This window comes from Colletotrichum spaethianum (assembly GCF_022836535.1).
Source record: "Colletotrichum spaethianum MAFF 239500 DNA, contig04, whole genome shotgun sequence".
In the NCBI taxonomy this organism is placed as follows: domain Eukaryota; kingdom Fungi; phylum Ascomycota; class Sordariomycetes; order Glomerellales; family Glomerellaceae; genus Colletotrichum; species Colletotrichum spaethianum.
The window spans coordinates 860,330-878,714 of record NW_026054774.1 but is presented as its reverse complement, the minus strand read 5'-3'; the positions used below and the strand labels follow the sequence as shown (position 1 = coordinate 878,714).

Here is an 18,385-nt window from a genome sequence, read left to right as displayed (position 1 = left end):
GTTGATAATGAGCTCGGGATGGAAGCCGATGCGATGCCGGAGCAGCATCGGATTCTCGGCCTGGGAACGAGCGAACCCTCAGTAACTCCATCCTGCTTAGTCAGGCTCTGCGATTCCTGGCCATGGGCGAAGGTTACGTCGGGAGAGCTGCCGGCACTAAGGGGAGGTTTGCCAATGGGGTTTAGGCGGCCTGGGCGACACGGTGCGTCAACCGGCCACAAGCTACCGTACCTATTGGCAACCGCCAAGCCCCTGCATTATGGAGGGAAGAGATCATCAGATGGAACGGAGACCTTCGCAACGGACGGGCAGGTTGTAGTCCAATCCGATGGACGCAAGGTCGTGCTTGAACTTTCGGGGGTAACGCTTTCCGCCAGGCCGGTCGGGGAAGGAGGGAGAATGCCGGTGACTGACTTGAGTGGTTCGACAGCAGTCAGTGAGGCGGCTTTCAGTGGCAATCGTCCACTGAGGTGCTGTAACAGACACTCCCACAGCCTCTTCAGTGGCCTGACTAGAGGGACAGGGAAGGGCCTGGGGTTGTGCGCTGTGGCTGAAATGCTCAGTGTGGGGGAAGGGATGGTGACACTCTCCCCCGCTTCCTTCCTTCTTTCCTTCTTTCTCGATGGCAGGTCAGCGCACCTCCCTCGCCGAATCTCATCCCTAAGATCCATCCAGTCAGGACACTTTCTGCTGCAATCTGGACCTTTCTTCGCCCTTTCTCCGGCGGGGTAATCGTCTTTTTTTGGGTCGCTGGTGCCTGTGCAACCCGCATTCAAACCTTTCACAGCCTGCCTCCTTATGCCCACCCCGGAAGTATCTGTTTATCAGCGTCATCGGGCATTGAAATGTAAACCGTCTCTGAGCACACAGCACATTAACAACAAAACAACAGCTCCTAGCACTCGCACCCTCCGCTCTGGCCCTTCTCCCCCTCTCTCACACCTCTCAAACCTGCCAAAAACAAACTTAGTTCACGGCACCGTGATACTTGGCCTGAAAGAGTCTGAAGTTTTCTTCCTTAGCCTGTCTTGAACCGGACTAGAGTGAATGACGGTGTCGGTAGGTTCCATGTTCCGCTCCTGCCTAGGTCCACTCTTCCTCTAATTCACTGCTAAATGCCAGCGTATCCACTCCCAGGCCCTCGACCAACACTGCGTTGTCTACGGCCTACTAATCTAATTACCCAACTTCTCCATCCTTCGCACGCGACCACCACCAAGGAGATTCCGCACACGCGCTGCAAACGACGCTATGGAGAGCCTCCAGTTGGCGCAGATGCTCGCCGATCTGAGCAGCCTCAACGCAACGGTTTGTGACCCTCCCTCTTTCGCGCCTGTCCTTTGTCGCAACTTCTCCTCCCCGTCGCATTCTCTGACTCGGCCATACAACTGCCCCCGCGCTGCGCTCTGGTATGGGAGTTGAATAGGAGAGATCCGCAATAAACTTTCAAGCAACTCGGAAAACCTTGCATACAGGAAGCTGACGACCTATTTTCTCCAACCTCAGGAACCCAATGCGGCAGCGGCCCTCGTTACAGCAAACAAGGTCATCGAGACGGTCGAGAAGGCCGGCACCAACCCCGCCGCCGCCGGACTGCCCAAGCGGCCCACCGATGAACTCCGCCGCGCACATAGCTCGCAGACCTCGCGACCGGGCACAGGCACCGCCTCTCCCGCCCGCGTCGACAAATTCGGCCGTCGCATCATGATGAGCCCGCCCGTCTTGTCGCGCTCCAACTCGGCCCAGGGCTCCGTCCCAGGCACCCCCAAGAGGGACTCAGAAGTACGAAGCGCTACCCAACTGCTGCTGCAACAGCAAGTGCAGTTTGGAACTGGACAGACAGCTTACATGACGGTTGCGGAACAGGGCGAAGACGATTTGGACCGGGCCTCGACGCTGATGGCGCTGTACGAAATCCGGGCGAAGCTGAAGCAGCAGGACAACAGCAGCCTCATGAAGGCGCGCGAGAAGATTGCCGACCTCGCGGCGCGGCAGCAGCAGCAACAAACGGCTCCCGGCAAGAAGGAGCCAGAGAGGCTAACCTCTCGGTTCACGTTTCCCAAGTAAGACCTCAGTAAGCAAGCATACGACTGCTTCTTTCCACATCAGCGGCGGTACGGCGTTTTTGGGACGACATGGCTTGTTTTGCTTTCGACGCGGCCCGGCATAACGGACAATAAAAGTTACGACGGATCGGTGTTATGGGTTACGAAAGGTACTCAGTTGGACGCTGGGCATACGTTTTGTGTTTTTGGAGTCGGTTAGCAGGCACTTGGAGATGCGGCAACCCCGGGATCAGCGGACACTGGTTTCTCGTCCTTCATCTGGCTATCGGAGGGTTGAGAAAAGTCACGGGACGGCGAGAGAAAAGCGTGAGGATCACATCTGAGGATTTGGTCACTCAACGACGGGATGTGTTTCACAGCACTTGCCAAGATCAGGCGCTCGATGCTAACCAGTGCGAGATCTGTGTATTCATAGAGACTACACCTTTTAATGTCCAGAGGTTACCTTGATCTCGTGAGGTTACGAAACAGGGTAACTGGATGTACAGTGCAAAATCAATATATGGTATCACGTTACTGTCTTATACTGATGGCTCAAAGGCACTGTTAGATATCAGAGCTCAGGTGAGCCACGGGAGGTAGTGAAGACCGGACAGAAGACCGCCAAGCCCGGCGGCGTGCCGGGGTGCCGCGGAAAGCTCAAACAACGGGGCAGAGAGTTTCGAGACCAACCCAACCGCGCGGCGCCTAACGGAAGAAATAAGCAGAGTTGGCGCCCGGGTGTTTAGAAACAGCCTTGGCGGCAAACCTCGAGCAGTTGGAAGGGCCGCTTCGAGTTGCTCTGTTGGATGACGGTGAAGAGGGGGAGGTATTGCCTGTTCACCCAGCCGCGAACGGCTATGTTCCGGCACGGTGTATGTTTTGCAGCGTGCCGGGCTGGGCTTCGCTCTCGAGAGCCAGTGAACGCCGTGTTTCAATCGAGCTGGGCGAGAGAGTATGCTCAAGATTTAAAGTTACCGTTTGAATAGCCCTACTGCATGGCGACTCGAGAGCATGCCTGCAGCGGGGTGGACCAGCGGCACCAGTGGGGTCGGCCATGCGCGGAGTGGGGGGGGGGGGGGGAGGGGAGGGGGCCGCATCAGCAGCAAAGCCTCCATTCCAACTCTCCCAGTCAGCCAGCCGGGACTCACGGGTCGCGAGTCGCCGGATCTTAAGGTTCCTTTGGCAGTCTTCCAGAGAGGTAGGGAACACGCCAGCCCAAAGTATACGAACCACCCGGTTTCGTTGCGGTAGGATTGGTGGAGGCAAGTGGCAGGACATCGACGTAAGATGGAGCTGTAAAAGCTTGTGATAGTTTGGTGGCTCGGGGGTGGGAAGAGGCTGTTCATCGCACTGGCACGACCCGGAGTCTCCGCATGCTCTGATGTTAAGCAAGTGCGCGCGGATTGCGACTCTTACACACAACCGGCCCCTGCCCCGGGCTGTCGCCGTCGGTCACGGATATCGACCCGCCATGGACTGGCTGGAAGGCCGCCGGTGGAGGGACGCCGCAGCACTCATGGTTACCACTGTAAGACACGGCTACGGGGGGCAGGGCAAATGACAAATAAGTAAGCGACGGCCCTGTAGGATTCTCCGATAAGCTTGGGAGCCTGCATCGCCCAGTTTGCTTGGCGTGTGAGCGGGCAACTCTCGTGAGAGGGTTCGAACAAACGGGCCACCGGCGAATTGTTTGCCGTGGACGATTGGTATTTGGAAGCGGTCACGCTACCACGACCGCGCCACGGGTTCGACGAGGAACCCTTGGAAGAATGCGTCGATGGACAGGGGTCGGCAAGCGGAATGGAGACAGCCAAGCATCGCCCGTGCCGGTGATGTCAGGCGCGCCCGGAGGTGGGCCAAGCATCCGGGATGGCCGCCAGTCCCACTTCAGAGAGGCAAGAGTGTGTACGAATATGCATCGAGGCGACAATGCACATAACCAGTACGATGGAGCAAACCGAAGTCACGGATTCCTCTTTCCCCCATAGCAAAGCTGGTGATGCTGACCCTCCCTGCAAGTCCGATGAGATAGTCCCTCAAGAACAGACTATGGGCTTGAAAGAGTTGGGAAGTCCTACTTTGCTTGCTTTCTATCCCGAACTGCCTTCGGCTGCCACTTCATCCGAAGATCTGAGTCTCTTTGTCTTGTAAGAAGACAAGGAGGTGGCAAGAAAACACGACGTTGGCAGTAGTTCCGCCAGTTCAGACTCAACTGTTACGGTCAGACATCTGGCAGTGGTGTTTCCTGGTAACAGGTCGATACTCAATGAACAGTAAGTAGGTCTTGCTGGTCTGGCGAGGGCGCGGTGATCAGTCGTGCAGCATTGAGGATAAGGGTTCCGTTTTTCTACAATTCCCCTTGGGAACCTTGAAAGGCTAAAGACCGAGGATTGCATTAAATTCTATGGACAGGCCAAAGTAGAGTTGCTGATGATTTACTTTACCTTATAAAACCGAGCATCACAGGGATACCATGCAAGTACGGATTTTGGGTTTTGCAACAGTCATGATATCGTGGGTCTGCAAAAGGTGTTGTATTGAGTTGAAGACGAGAAGTGAGGGTGAGGGTGGTCGAGAAGAGATCACCAGCCACAGGTGGCTTGGATAGCTCAACAGATGTCTACCTCAAATAAATCAAGCCACTTTTGACCTTGAAGTCTAACAACAGTATCATAAACTACTCTCTGTAACACATAGTGGAACGGCGTCAATACCAAACTCATACTTAATATGAACTCTCGTCTCACGGACAGGCTCCTGGCGGCGGCGGTTCAAGTACTGCCGCATATCGGAACCGTCAAGTGCCCGCGACTTGAAAATCTCCAAGCGGGCCTCGGCACGCCTGCAATCCACATGCTTTGGAGCGCTTATGTGCGTCGAACCGGTCGATCGCGAGACCCTGCTTTATGAACCTACCATTTGCGTCTGATACTATATTCCTTTTCGCCTGGATGAAGAACCGGTGGCGTTTCTCCTCCGTCTCGATCTCTGCCCATATGTCCCAGTCCTCCGGGCGAAAGACGTCCTCGCCAAGGAGGTTGATTGTGTGTTGTAGGCCTTAATGAAAGGAGCTCTCGAACAAGGCCGGGTGGCTGTGGTAGGCAACCCAGACCTTGGCTGAGATAATGTCATGGCCGCCCATGCCGGCGAGAATAAGGTCCTCTGGGCGCACGAGGGCAAATCTCAAAGAGAGATAGAACCGGGGCGTTCTATAGTTACATACTGATTCTGATAGCAGTTTGGTTCCAACAGTGGGTGTAGGCGGCAATGATGCTGTGATCCCGAGGTCTTGCCTCGAGAAGGGTCATTCTTCATGTAGAGCAAGTAGTCAGTAGAGCATGACGGAACTGAGAGGAAAAGCGTTTATCTAGGGTTGGATTTCTATCAAAACTGCCTCTTTTGGATGTGTATTATGTGGTTTGATTGAAAAAAGACATCTACTAGGTATGGTGTTTGGCTAGCAGTTCCGCAAGGCGCAATGCTCTTGGCAGACTCATGCGTTCGTGGTGAAACCTCAGTAAGTCCATACCCCGTTTAAGGCCAGGCAGCCTTAATGTGACTGACCGACCCCGCCCACCTGGGTCGCCCTCGCTGTAGGGAGACGGGTATCTAGGCAACCTAAATGATTTGTTAGTGGCGCAGCCTAGAGAGACAAACCTGGTTGGCGAAGAGGTGAACACAGCCCCTCTGGATAAGTCGCCGGACTCCCGGTTGGGCCCTATTGTCGGGCGAGTTGGGATAGTTCGACTGGGCGGGTTGGACCCTGATGTACTGGATGTACCTTACATGCTTCTGACGAGTTCGTATCTTGGGGGAGTCTTGGACTAGCTGGGCGACAAGGTCTTGGTGTCGGACATGCTGATGTTGACGTTGGCGACGTTGCTGTGTTTGAAAGAGCGCAAACGGATATACTTAGTCAAGGGCAAAAGGCACGCAAAGGATAGCACAGATTTGGCTATTCAACGCGGCATCGGTGTTGGTCGCAACGGAACTTCGGCTTGCTGACATTGACAAGGCGGGAAAATGGTGTGTGCATCCACCGCGCCCCGAACGAATCTTCCAGTCATGAAGTCTGGGCAAAGAGGAAGCGCCACGCAATGGCGAGGGGCCAAGTGACTTTGCCCAGCCTCCAAGACGTAGCTTTGAGCCATTGTCTGGCGACGATTTGCTTGGCTTTCTTCATCGAACCCGGGCGAAATATAACTTGATCCCTATTTTTCCCTTCCTCCCCTTCCCTCCACTCTTCTCTCCCCGTCCGAATTTTTCTTGCGCTACAGTCCTGGAATCATCAACCTTGTACCTGATTAATCCTAGAGGTTTCTTCCTACAATAACCTTGAAGATCCTTATTTGATTGATTCTTGGCTCCTGCAGCCGATAGCAACCTCTGCTGCATCCTGAATAAGCTGCAGCCTCCCATCACTACCGACCGAACCAGTACCTTATTTCGTGCACGGGGGTCGTTCCAGTTCCAGACCGGCTTTGTTCAGGACGTCACCTTCCAAGTCCCGAAAAGCATCACGTCATTAAACATCACTCATCACCTTCCACCATCCCCAACGCCGTGCTAAAGAAAGCATAGCAGCGCCACGAAACGAAGCAAGCTTCTGTTGCCTTTTTTTGCCTAAAGCTTAGACAACACATAAGCGACTGAAGCTTTCTCCTCCGACAGCTTTTCCTTTGCCTTTCTGCATACGGACACATCCTCGTCTTCTTACCGCACCATACCCTGTCCATCGAACCGATTTCAATTTTCGATCGGCAAGACACTTGTCGTCGTCGTCGTTTCCTACACCTCTGACAGCGCGCGTCGCAAGGTTCGGTTCACTACAAACACAAACACACACATATTGGCCACCGCCAAACATGGCAGCCTTTGAATTTCCCCAAGCTCTTGAGAAGAGGTAAGCACCCACTCGGATCGACTCCTGCATTGCTTCAGGTTGGCTACCAACCAACTTGACCTATGCACCTTCCGCGAGGCTCTTCTTGACACTGACATCAATTCGGCAGACAACAATACGGTTGCCGCTACGGCGAAGTCTACAGAAATGGAGGATGCTACCAACGCGGCGCGTGGTACTGGTGGGGACGCTGGGTTCTCGCCGCCGTCGTCGTCGGCATTGCACTTCTTATTTTGATCCTGTTAGGGTAACCCCCCGTGCTTTTCTTGTCATGGCACGCCTCCCCGTCGTCACCGAACAGCCAACACTGACAATTTCTCTTCGAATAGGTGCATGAACGCTCGCCGTCGCAAGAGGCGTGGTGCCCAGCCCTTCTACGGCACCGGCTGGATGGGCGGCAACAACAAGCACAACCAGCACCAGCAGGCCACCTACGCCTACAACCAGCCGTACAACGGTCAGCAGCAGGGCTATGCGGGTTACCCCCAGCAGGGCGCTGAAGGATCCTACCCCGCCCCGCCGCCGGCCTACGGACAGGCTCAGCAGAACCCCCAGTACACCGGCACAACCTTTAACCCCAACGACGGATACTATGGCGGCCACAACGAGGGTATCCAACTGCAGCAGCCGCAGAGCTCGTATCAGCGTGACGCCTACTCGCCCCCCGCCGGCCCGCCCCCCGGAAAGTAAAGACGAGCCGGGCCCAACTCTTGCACAAGAATGGGCGGTGATGAGAAGATGCGTGGGCTGATGAGAGTGCGATTGTTTTGAGACAAAGTGGCTTGCGATTACAAACATGATACCTTGATTGTGAACCCCCCCGGGACGGCGTTGGCGGTTTTCTTTGGATGAGTTTGGGTCGCACACATACACAATGAACGACGAGATCCGCGGAGGGAGACGACAGATACCAGCCGAGGTGTATGATGACGATATTCTGGGGTTGGCCTAAGGCCATAGGCCGGAAGCGAGCCTTTGGAAGCTCTGGGCATGACTTCGTAGTATAATATATTAGTATTGACACCAACCTCCGTAAACGTGTCTGTAAGAACCCTCAGGTTCGAACGTGTGATGTCGATGTTGGGATACGTGGTTACCTCCAGGGTCCATCGTCAAAGAACCTAGGGGTGAGGTTTGCAGCAATACGTGAGGTCGAACTTTGGTCGTCGCGAACTTGCTCACGTATCAAAGGCCAGCCATGTAACACCCCAGGTCATCTTTGTATTTAGATGCTCTGGCCCATAGCCTGCATACCCGGGCCAAGATCAGACGGTGTCGCTGCACCACCGCATTCGCCAATTCAATCCCTCACGGGCATCACTTCTGGAACGTGTGAGTCCGTGCCAGGAGCTTCTTTCGACGGCGAGATTTCGGGGTCTCTCAAGCCCGACTAGACCATGGGCGAGATTTGGGCGACGCCCCGAGACATCTTATCACGGCATCGTTCGGAGTGGCGCCGTCGGCTCATGATCTCTCGGCTGTTGTTGGAGCAAGTGGTGAGCTTTTCAAAGAATTGGTCAGTTCAGCCCTATGATTCACCGAGTTCAAGCGGTTTGTTGTTGTTGTTCGTCGAGCTCGCCATTAGCGATCCCGTGATAGCAGAGACAGTGGTCGAGTCTGCGGCATCGGGGCCCTGCACTCATCTCGGCCGAGTGGCTCACAAGATCCTCGAGCTCAGCTCGGTTCAAACGTGGCGAGTGAGAGGATAATGTGGCTAATAACGAAACAATGACTGGAAATAGCAATGGCCTCTGTTTACGTATTGCCGTAAGTGACCGAAGCAGAGGTGGAGGACACCGATTTGGACTCAAGATCGTTAAGCATCATGCAGCTCCCACACTTGGTCTCCAGACGCTTTGACCGATGCCAAGTCAGCAGGAATGCCTGAGGCCCTCGGTGACACTAGGTTTCACCTTTTTGTCAACTCTGCATGCCGCCGCTGCACTACAGTGGTGCTACTTTTCGATATGGCGCGCGGCGGCACGCACCACGAAAACCGGGGGTTGGCAGAGAATGTCACGAGCCACCGGTGCAGAGAGCCAAATGACGGTTGACAAAGCCAATCATCTCCGACCCCTGATGAGCGGACCAGGGGAAGGGGGAGGGGGCAAGGGCTGCCCACGGCATCTGCGCGATTACAGGGGACTTTGCCAGATAGCCGTTTTGGAAGTCTTATTGTTCCCGCATAGAGTGGATTTTCAGGCACATCTCAACGGGCTCAGACACAGGGTCCGCAGGTACCTAGCAAGCAGCAAGAAGATGCGAAGCAGCGCCGACCAGAAGCAGTGCTCTGCAGCAACAGCAGAAGCGTGAAACCGATGGGAACGGCTCCCCCCACCCGGGTTCGTCTGAGCAGGGGTATCGTCCGCTAGAGCGGTATGGCGCTCGATCGCAATTCAAATTTCCCTCCGAAAATCTCCCTTGGGTGGGCTGTGCTCAGGACGCGTTCGCTCTCTTCCGTAGGTGCTTGGGTGCCTTGCATTATAGCTTCGTTATAGGGAGGTCTGATGTTTCCTCTACTGTGATTTGACCGTGCCGGCCCGTCTGGTGCTTCTTTGCTTCCCCCCCCTCTGCCATACCCCCATTGTCAACTCTGATCGTCCTTCGTGGGTTCCTGGGAGAAGGAAGGCAACCTCTGTGCGCCATCACGCCAATCCTTTCCTCATTCTTTCTTTCCTCTCGACACCTCACAATCTTTTCTCGTCCACTTTTGACCCTTCTGACCATCTTCGGTCGGGGGAAACCTTTTCGTCCCATCTACGGCGGCCTCTTGTCAATCGCTTCCTTCTCAACAGCCTCCCGAGGTGCATATTCCTCCGACAAACCCGCCAGGGCTGCGTCCTGTGCCGTTTCGCTCCTTTTCCTTTCTCCCGCCACCCAGACTCATCTCGTCCCGTTCGCCATTCCCGAGGCTGTTTGACAACGCTTCCTCGTGTCTCTCATTCATCCGTACGCGCGAAAAAAGCAGACAAGAGCCGGATTCGCAACCCAGTCGTTCCTTTTCTCGTACTCCGCCTCGCCGCCACTTGGGGAGTTATAATCCTCATCACGTCTCACGAATAGGGCGCCCCTCAGCTCCAGCCTCCATTCAACCTGGGATAACCGTGTCTCGCGACAACAATCCACGAATTGCGGCCCCCCCTTTTTTGCGTACTAAAAAGCGTCATTTGGGACCAACACGCGCATACACACACAATCTGTTGGCTACGGACCGCCTGTTCTCAGGGTGATCCCGTCGTGCTTACTGACTTGCACCGCCCAGTTTCAGCGGTATTTTGAGACGAGTACCTCTGGGCTTTGCATCGTCCGCCGCTGTCAGTCGTCCGCCTGCCCCTACCACCCACCACACAAGGGCGCGAACGCTTTGCCCTTCCGCAGTGACGAACCCTTCCATTTCTTTCCAGGCGACACAGGCGCTGCACAACTTGGTCTCTCCGTCGTCTTGTGAGCCTCGACTTTCGTTTACGACTACCGACTTTCGTTTGCGCTCTTGCCTTTTCGTGCTTTTGTCTTCTTTGGAGCGAGTCCGGTTGTTACACCTGCGTTACCCGCTAGCCAGCAACACAAGCGGCTCGCCTTCCCCCTTGACTGCACGCAGGTCACCCTTCAAGCCGATCAAACAACAACGACGAACACCGGGCCCAAGAGACCATGGAGCTATAGTTCTGCAAGTATTTCGTAACTAAAACCCCCTGGACCAATCGACCTCGATATACCCTATTTTGTGGGTATCCCATTGAGAATCACGTTCGTTGTCGGAGGAAGCAAAACACAAAAAGGCATTCAAGATGCCTTCAATCGATGTCGCCATGGCGAGGAGTCTTCGAGGGGGGTTGTGGGGCTCAGTGGTGTCGAGCATGGCCGCGAACATTGAGAACCGCGGAATCACAGATACGGTAAACAACGCCGGAAGCCAGATCAACGATGTGAAGACGGCCTTTTCGAGCTGGGACAACTGCATGGCTGCCACGTACTGCAAGTAGGTTTGACTGTGGCCTCGTCTGGATACTTGGATGCTGACTTTGCCAGGTGGCCTGTCATTGGAGTGATGATTGTTGGCGGTTTGATCATCTTCTCGATCGTATGGTGCATTATCCGGTGCGCTTGCTGCGGCTTGTCGTGCTGCTGCCAGTGCTGTTACTGCCTCAAGTGCTGCGGCAACTGCTGCGGTTGCTGCGACACGCCGAAAGGAACGCCTCACAAGCACCTCGACGACGACTCATATGCACCTACGAACCAAGGATACAAGTCCCAGGCGCCAATGGCCCCCTTCTATAACAGCGCGCCTACGCATGCGGCGCATTCGACAGCACCGAGTGCCATGGCTAGTGGAGCTGCAGCGCCGCCGCAGTATGCCGAATTCGAGGTCAGCAAGTCCAGTGCCAACCCGGCAGACGCGGATTCGTTGCCGGCGATGCCCAGCTGGGAGGGTGCAGGCTCCAAGAAGGTCGCACTCGAGGAAGAGGTGGAGCTTGAGCAGATGAAGCCTGCCGCATCGCCGAACCCCAACGGGCAGAACATGCCTCTCATGGCACCCAACGCTACGTCGCATCCGAACAGTCCTATGCCGGGCAACAGGAGCCCCTTCGGCCAAAACCCTCAGGCAGGCTCCAGCGGCTACTTTGCCAACGCCAACCAACCTGCGGACCCTTATGCAATGGGTGCCCAGATCCCCAATGGCTACAATGGCGCTTACGGACAGTCGACTTCGTCTTTTGGAGCAGACCAAGGTTACGGCACGGGAGCCATGGCCGCCGGAGGTATGGCAGCAGCGGGAGGCATGGCAATGGCTCAGGGCGGTCGGCCTCTGCACCGGGAATTCAGCAACGCCGGATATGGGCAGCAGAGGGGTCAGACATACCCTCCCCCTCAGCAAGAGCTTGACCAGGGCTATGGCGACTACGAGCAGGGAGGATACGGAATGGGCCGCCCTCCGCGCACCGGCCCTAGCCCGGCTCCGATTTCCCGGAGCTTCACGGCACCACCTCGCAATGGACCTAGTCCGGCACCGCCTGGCTTCCGCCGCTCGCCTGGCCCTCCCAGCGATTACCACGGCTCTCCCGTTCCTCCCAACAACTACCACAGGTCACCAGCTCCTCCTAATGACTACCGACGCTCGCCTGCGCCCCAAGACGACTATGGCTATGACCAGCGAGACAAGTACTCCAACAACAACTACGGCCGCCCGCAGTACGGAGGAGGCGCGCGTCAATACTCTTCCGAGTCGACACGCCCCCTCGCTCCTCAGCGCAGCTTCACCGCCGAACCGGTGTCCCCGAGTCTCCAGAACAACGCCGGCTTTGATTTCAGCGGCAACAGCCGTCCGCAACAGTATAACTACAACCGCGGCCCAAGCGGTGGCGCCCCACAGCACACTGAAGAAGAGGAAGAACAGCGACCCCCACAAAGCAGCGGCGGCACCTACCCAGGATACAAGGCGTACCAGCCGACCAAGGACGGTTGGAGCGGCGTCTGAGTGAAACGAAAGAGCTATTACGACAAAACACCATTAGCATTTTGCATACATGCAGAGGAGCATCGACAGCCTTTCCCCGATACCAGGCTTCTATTTAAAGTCTAATGCAGTCAGAAAATCATCGATGCGGCGTTGCTTTGAGTTTCCAATAAAGGTGTGCCTCGGATGGATAATCCTTGTTTCTCGTACAGTGATTGGACGTTTGTTTGGAGCACGAAAGAAAGAATCGTTTGGGGACCGCTTCCTAGGAGTTTCGGGCATACACAAAGAGCCACTTCTTTATTTTTCTCGCTTTTTTCGCATCATGACGAGGAGCAGTTCAGGGCTGTATAACGACCAAGGTCAAGATTTTGTTGGGACGCTTTGTTTCCTTGATTTTAATTTTTCTCTGCGTTACTGGGGTGGCACCATTGCCGTTTTGTTATTCTTCTTCTTCTCTGTCTGCTTCGAATGGACTGGCCAACCCTGCGGGTAACGTCCTTGTTGGCGCTGAACGAGCCACGGGCTGGCGTCGTACCGTCTGCCACCATTGTCCTGTTTGGGATGATTTTGAGTTTGCAGCTGTGGCTGGAAGTCAGCCGGGGAGCTGCGCGAGGTTGAAGACGGACTGACTCGAGGGGTTTGAGAGGATGAACACCGTGTCGTCGACATGGCCTTCGACAGCTACATCGGGCTGGAGGCCCCGGGAGTGGCTCCGCCAGAGGGATAGCGGATGAATACCAGAAGCCATATTGATCCACGTACAAATTCGCGGTGTGTGCATTATGTGACATGCTAAGGAGGCCAATCTATTGTTGGAGCATGGTGGATGCCGACGTCGAGAGCACAGTCAACGAACCGCAACGGACCCAAACCCCAATATCTCATCCGGGACTCGCCTACGGTCCTGATGGAAGCCATGCCATGCAAAACCGCACACTGGAGTCTCTGAACGCCTAGACAGGACCGTATAGATGCGGAACCACCCCCCCGTCGACGGTTTCCCCCTTGCTCCACAGGCTGAGCCGGCGGCACCGCGGTTCTGGGAGGTGACACTCGGGATGAAACGTGTGTGTCCTGCATGGAACCCCCCCTCGGGGTCGTATGCGGACGTCGCTTTCGTCCCTCAGCCTCTCTACTCGTCGCCGGGTAGCCGACCTCGTCTGGGATTGTGCAGACCAACGGTTCAGCCAGACGACGGACCACACGTTGCGACAAACGCTGCTTTTGAGCTTGGAGAGAACGGCTTGGCGCCTATTCAAAGATTGGTCGGTCGTTATAGGGTTGGATACCGGCCCGAGATGTTTGCCCGAACTCTGCAAGATATACAGGACGACCGTTTCGCACCTTTTAGAGACGCCCTCCTCATTTGGAAGGGCAGCGTTCTCCTTGGGGTTCGTCGTGTCAACATGCAATCCTTCCCGGAGGTACGTTTGACAAGACTGTCGCGTTGCTTCAAGGAGGAGGGGGGCAAGGACAGCGGGTTTCATCCTTTCAAGTGATTTGGACAGAGGGATCGTGATTCACTCCAGGAACGGATATACTCACGAGCGTGACCCATCCGAGAACCCAAGCCATAGACCGCAATTAGTACCAACCGTAGCAGCAGAATGTGGAGGTTCGTCCTGCTCTCTTACACAGTCCCTGGATTCGAGGAATCCCGACAGAGCCAAAAGCACGTCGCGCAACCGGTCACTCTCGCCTTGTATTATCCTAAACCACAAAAACCAACTCCATTTAACATGAAAGCCCAACTGGGAAGAGCATCAGCAACCCACAGCAACTCCACCGTCAAAGGTCAATCATCATGCCAACACAGGTTGAACACCCTAGGTACGCAGCTCCGGTCTCCCTATCCTGCCCGCTCTACGGCCAGGGCGGTCGCTGTAAACGGGCGGATCAAAGCGCCTCGCCCTATCCTCCTCGTCCATGGCCCCCTCCACGAACCTCCAGGTGTCCGTCACGACGACGTACTCGACCGTGTCCCCGTCCCCGTGGTGCGCCCACTCCTGGCCGCCCAGCCGACTCGTGCCTCTCCACCGCCACTCCGCCAGCCTCGTCCGCTCGGCGCTCAGGTACCCGCCCTCCTGCTCCTCCCCGTCCGCGCCGCGTTCCCCGACGGCGAGCCGCCACCGCTTGTTCCTCTCGACAATGGCCATCATCTCGTCCCTCTTGCCCGCCAGCGTCTCGTACTCGACCCGTAGCTCTCGCAGGCCCGTCGGCCCCCTGAACCCGCGCAGCCACGCCTCCCCCATGCGCAGCGGCTCGTCCTGCTCCCAGAACCACCAGTCCGAGTACCGCACCGTGATGGTCAGCGTCCGGGGCCGGAACTGCGGCTGCGCAAACAGCCACTGCAGGTTCCGGCCGTCCTCGAGCCAGTACAGCTGCGTGAAGAAGCGGACCCGCTGCAGGTCGCCCGACTGCTGCGGTGTGAGCTCGTTGAAGAAGCGCTTGCAGTTGAGGGTGCCGGAGCGTCCATCCGGGCCGCGGTCTGTTCCTCGATCAGGCCGTCGTTAGCACTGTGCCCTAGAAATATCCCCCCCCCCAAATAGAGTGTCCAGGACTCGATACGTACCAAACCAGAATGCAAACTCGAGCTCCTTCAGAAACACCTTCTGGCCCTCGGCGTACACCAGCTTGCATGTCCGGAGGAGGCTGCTGCTGCTCCTCCTCGGCCCCGTGAACCCCGGCCTGTACCAGAACGAGTCCTCGGGGTACGCCGACTCGTCATCCTCGTACTGGATGAGCGCGAGCGCAAAGATCTCGTTGCGGATCTCGCCGGGGAGGACGCTGAACAGGGGGCTCTGCAGCTGCCGGTCACACCCCGTGATGTCGATGCTTGACGAAGTGGCAGAAGAGGACGAGGCCATGACGGGTAGCAGCAGGCGGTCTAGCCACAAATGGAGAGAAGTACAATGGTTTAGGTTACCGACATGTCGAGAGCCCACGCTGTGCGACGATGCACTTATACCGGCGGTGGCTTGATCGCTTCGCCGCGACAAAGCGGGGTCGGAGGCCTGCTTGCCTATTGCTGCCTACCAACTTTTCGCCGCAGCACCGCCCGCCCAATTATATCCATGGCATTGGCGTTTCAACTATGCATTTCGAGTCAGCGACTCTATTCGTTTGTGGTTCAGGGTCTTCGATTGGTTGGCGGGCTCAACAAAACAAAAGGTAGACTCGTGGTATTATCGTGCATCTCGTAAAAAGAGGCCGTAAGAATGGTAACGCATACAAGTATCAGAAAGCTGCCTCCAAGCCAAGCTCGTCACTCCCAATACCCCCCCCCCCCCCCCCGGACCAACTCAAAAGCGAGCCGAAACTAGATATATCGCAACCTAATGAGCCGCCAACGCCTCGCTCTGTCTCGTTCCGTTGCTCACAACACTAGCATCATCGCTCTCCTGAACCGTCCTATTCCCAGGCACTGAGCCAGCAACAATGTTGGCGTCATCGTCGTGTACCAAGCTCTGCTTTCCCTTAGTGTTGGACACAGAGTCGGATGGGTCGACAGCGTAGTCATCCTGCTCTGGACGCCAGTCACGCAGGTCGTCCTCCGCATCGTTGAGAATCTGCCGTGCCTGTTGAGCATGGTGATAGGCCGGACGCATATCGCCTGGAACGACAGGGGAGTCGTCGAGGAGTTGCAAGAGTCTTCGACCGTGCTTGGCGAGGATGATCTGCTTCTCGGCTCGCTCAATGGTTGCGGCAAACTCGGCTTCGTAAGCCTCCTTGAGCTTCTGGCGAGTCTACACGGCATCGTTGTCAGCAAATCAGTGGCAAGGGGCGTTGAAGGTGTAAGTACGCACGATATTCGTCAGTTGGGCCTCCGCAACCAAGTTCTCGGCCTCGGCGCGAACCAGCTCCTGCTCGAGCACAACAAGCCTAGCACTCTGGGGCTCCTTCATCTTCAATTTCGCAATCTCGTCGGCAATCTTATCCTTGCCATCGCGGCTTGGCTGCACGCTCTTCTCCGTATTGCGGATGTGCTTCAGCACGCCACGTGCATCGTCGAGGGAGTGGGCATACTGGTCCTCCTGCTCGCCGAGCTCGCTCAGGATGACGCCGACCTTGTCTGAGACGTCAGAAACGGCGGCATCGTTGGTCTGCTCGCCCCACTCGGACAGCTGGGTGGCGATAGAGATGCGCTCGCGACCGGCCGTCTCGTGGGCGGTGATGAGGTTGTTCTCGCTCTTGATGATGCGGTAGAGCTTGCGCGAGAGCTCGGGCTGGACGTTGCCGCGGAGGGAGTTGAAGGAGAAGCCGGTACGCTTCGTGGAGGTGTTCTGGGAGCCGTTGCGACGGTGGTTGGATCTGATAGAGAGTGAGCGGTTCCTGTAACGGTGTTAGTCGGTAGTTCGGACAGGGTCGCGCAGGTGTCTGCCAGACGTAGACGGAGTCGTGATGGAAGTCACTATAGGGGAACCGTAGCCTGTGCTTTTCAAGTCGACACTTGAGCTGCCATCGCATTTCTCGCTGCTGCGAGAGAAGAAGCGAAGCATCTTGGCGATGGTGACGTTGGCCAGTGATGTATGAAGAGTACCTCACTTACATGATTACGGTTGACTGTGGGTCAATGTTGGATCTCCGGTTCCTTCTGATTGCGACTTCTAACAGCTAGCTGCGAAGTGTATGAAGCAAGAGCTGCGATGCGGCGTGAATGCGGGAAGGAGGAAAGAAACCTGGACCCTGCAGGGTGTGATGCGCGCGTCTAAGCAGTTGGGTCTCGGATGAGAGTGATCTCTACGTGATTCGCAGCTGCGGATCTCTGGAGGTCAAGCTTGCAATGCACCTTGTCTGATTTACAACAGTTGAGAGGCGAGATGAGAAATGTTGTTCGTCTGGCGACAGGAAGTTGCAGCGGTGTAAGGTCCGACAGGCGCGATGCGACAAGGGTAAACGGCCGACTTTATGAAGGTGGTCTGGTCTGGTCTGGGGAGAGACGGGAGCGGCAGCGGCACAGTCGGGATGGAGGAAGGGACCGAGTGAGACAGTCATGTCATAATTGAGCTGCTGGCAGGTGGCAGTCCACATCACAAGAGGGAAACTAGACGCAGGCTGGAAAGGTAGCTCTAGCTCTAGTCTTCTTTGGGCTCGGGGGGAAGCAAACAACCAAGGTGGCTACGACAGCAATTCTTTACCCTTTCGCGCACTCTTTGCGCCGGCCATATGCTTGTGCGAGAGCCAACAAGGACCATCTAGTCGGGTGTTCTAGCATCCTTACAGCTCAGAGGGCAACGACGAAGCATGCCGAGAAGACCGGGCTGGCTTGTATAGCTCACCGAGCTAACCTTAACCTCCCCCCAAGAATCATTCTTGAAGTGTGGTGATGATGCTCAGGATGACGATGGGGGGTTGGAGGGGTTGCGCCATGACGTCATTACAGACATGAGCGACCCTGGGCGTCACCTTGAGAAAGGGTCCCCCCTCCCAGCCCATGCTCCATTTGGACTGTCTCCTCTGCGTGCCTCATTCCTCCAAATCGCACCACATCGCATCGCGGCGCAGCGCACGTTTGTCAGCACATGTTCAAGATTCCCATTCCCGACGTCAAGGTCGCCAAGCTGCTGAACCCAAATTATCGAGTCAGGCGCTGACGGAGGGCGCTCACTCCTTGTGCCCGGGAAACACACAGACTATGGAACAGGAAGAGTTTATATGCGCATCTGTCGTGCGTCGGAGTGCATGCATCATCTGCCGAAGGGAAGAGAAATTCTAGACATAGAACGCAGAAGAATGAAGGGAGAGGGGGAAAAAAAGGTTCATTAACGAAGAAAGGCGTAAATGAAGCCCATCGTAGACGTAAACTTGATAATTCGTTACAATCATGCCGACCCCGATAACACCATAGTCATACAACTCCAGATCTAAAAGCCGGGGGGACCAGCACTACTCTCGTGAGGCAGCGTCGTCCAAGGTCTGTACCGCCCGCTGTCCCCAATCCAAAGGTTTGACGCCATCGCTGTCGCTGTTCGTGTG

At 56.0% G+C, this 18,385-nt stretch overlaps 6 protein-coding genes across 6 annotated transcripts; 4 read left to right on the top strand and 2 right to left on the bottom strand.

The window, feature by feature from the left end:
- Nucleotides 1–1,251: 1,251 nt before the first annotated feature.
- Nucleotides 1,252–2,067, top strand: ColSpa_02262 (uncharacterized protein; the record flags this gene model as incomplete). Its single annotated transcript, XM_049268474.1, has 2 exons — nt 1,252–1,308; nt 1,507–2,067. 2 exons carry the CDS (start codon nt 1,252–1,254, stop codon nt 2,065–2,067), a joined length of 618 nt encoding a protein of 205 aa, XP_049124431.1.
- Nucleotides 2,068–6,913: 4,846 nt separating this feature from the next.
- ColSpa_02261 (uncharacterized protein) lies at nt 6,914–7,641 on the top strand (the record flags this gene model as incomplete). Its single annotated transcript, XM_049268473.1, has 3 exons — nt 6,914–6,951; nt 7,061–7,198; nt 7,281–7,641. The coding sequence occupies 3 exons, from the start codon at nt 6,914–6,916 to the stop codon at nt 7,639–7,641; spliced, it is 537 nt and encodes a 178-aa protein (XP_049124430.1).
- A 3,098-nt stretch (nt 7,642–10,739) lies between these two features.
- On the top strand, nt 10,740–10,934 carry ColSpa_02260 (uncharacterized protein; the record flags this gene model as incomplete). Its single annotated transcript, XM_049268472.1, has 1 exon — nt 10,740–10,934. One exon carries the CDS (start codon nt 10,740–10,742, stop codon nt 10,932–10,934), a length of 195 nt encoding a protein of 64 aa, XP_049124429.1.
- Nucleotides 10,935–11,212: 278 nt separating this feature from the next.
- On the top strand, nt 11,213–12,427 carry ColSpa_02259 (uncharacterized protein; the record flags this gene model as incomplete). Its single annotated transcript, XM_049268471.1, has 1 exon — nt 11,213–12,427. One exon carries the CDS (start codon nt 11,213–11,215, stop codon nt 12,425–12,427), a length of 1,215 nt encoding a protein of 404 aa, XP_049124428.1.
- Nucleotides 12,428–14,235: 1,808 nt separating this feature from the next.
- ColSpa_02258 (uncharacterized protein) lies at nt 14,236–15,276 on the bottom strand (the record flags this gene model as incomplete). The annotated part of the gene is made up of 2 exons (XM_049268470.1): nt 14,236–14,897; nt 14,982–15,276. 2 exons carry the CDS (start codon nt 15,274–15,276, stop codon nt 14,236–14,238), a joined length of 957 nt encoding a protein of 318 aa, XP_049124427.1.
- A 468-nt stretch (nt 15,277–15,744) lies between these two features.
- Nucleotides 15,745–16,908, bottom strand: ColSpa_02257 (sphingolipid long chain base-responsive protein PIL1; the record flags this gene model as incomplete). Its single annotated transcript, XM_049268469.1, has 3 exons — nt 15,745–16,155; nt 16,216–16,720; nt 16,796–16,908. 3 exons carry the CDS (start codon nt 16,906–16,908, stop codon nt 15,745–15,747), a joined length of 1,029 nt encoding a protein of 342 aa, XP_049124426.1.
- Nucleotides 16,909–18,385: the final 1,477 nt, after the last annotated feature.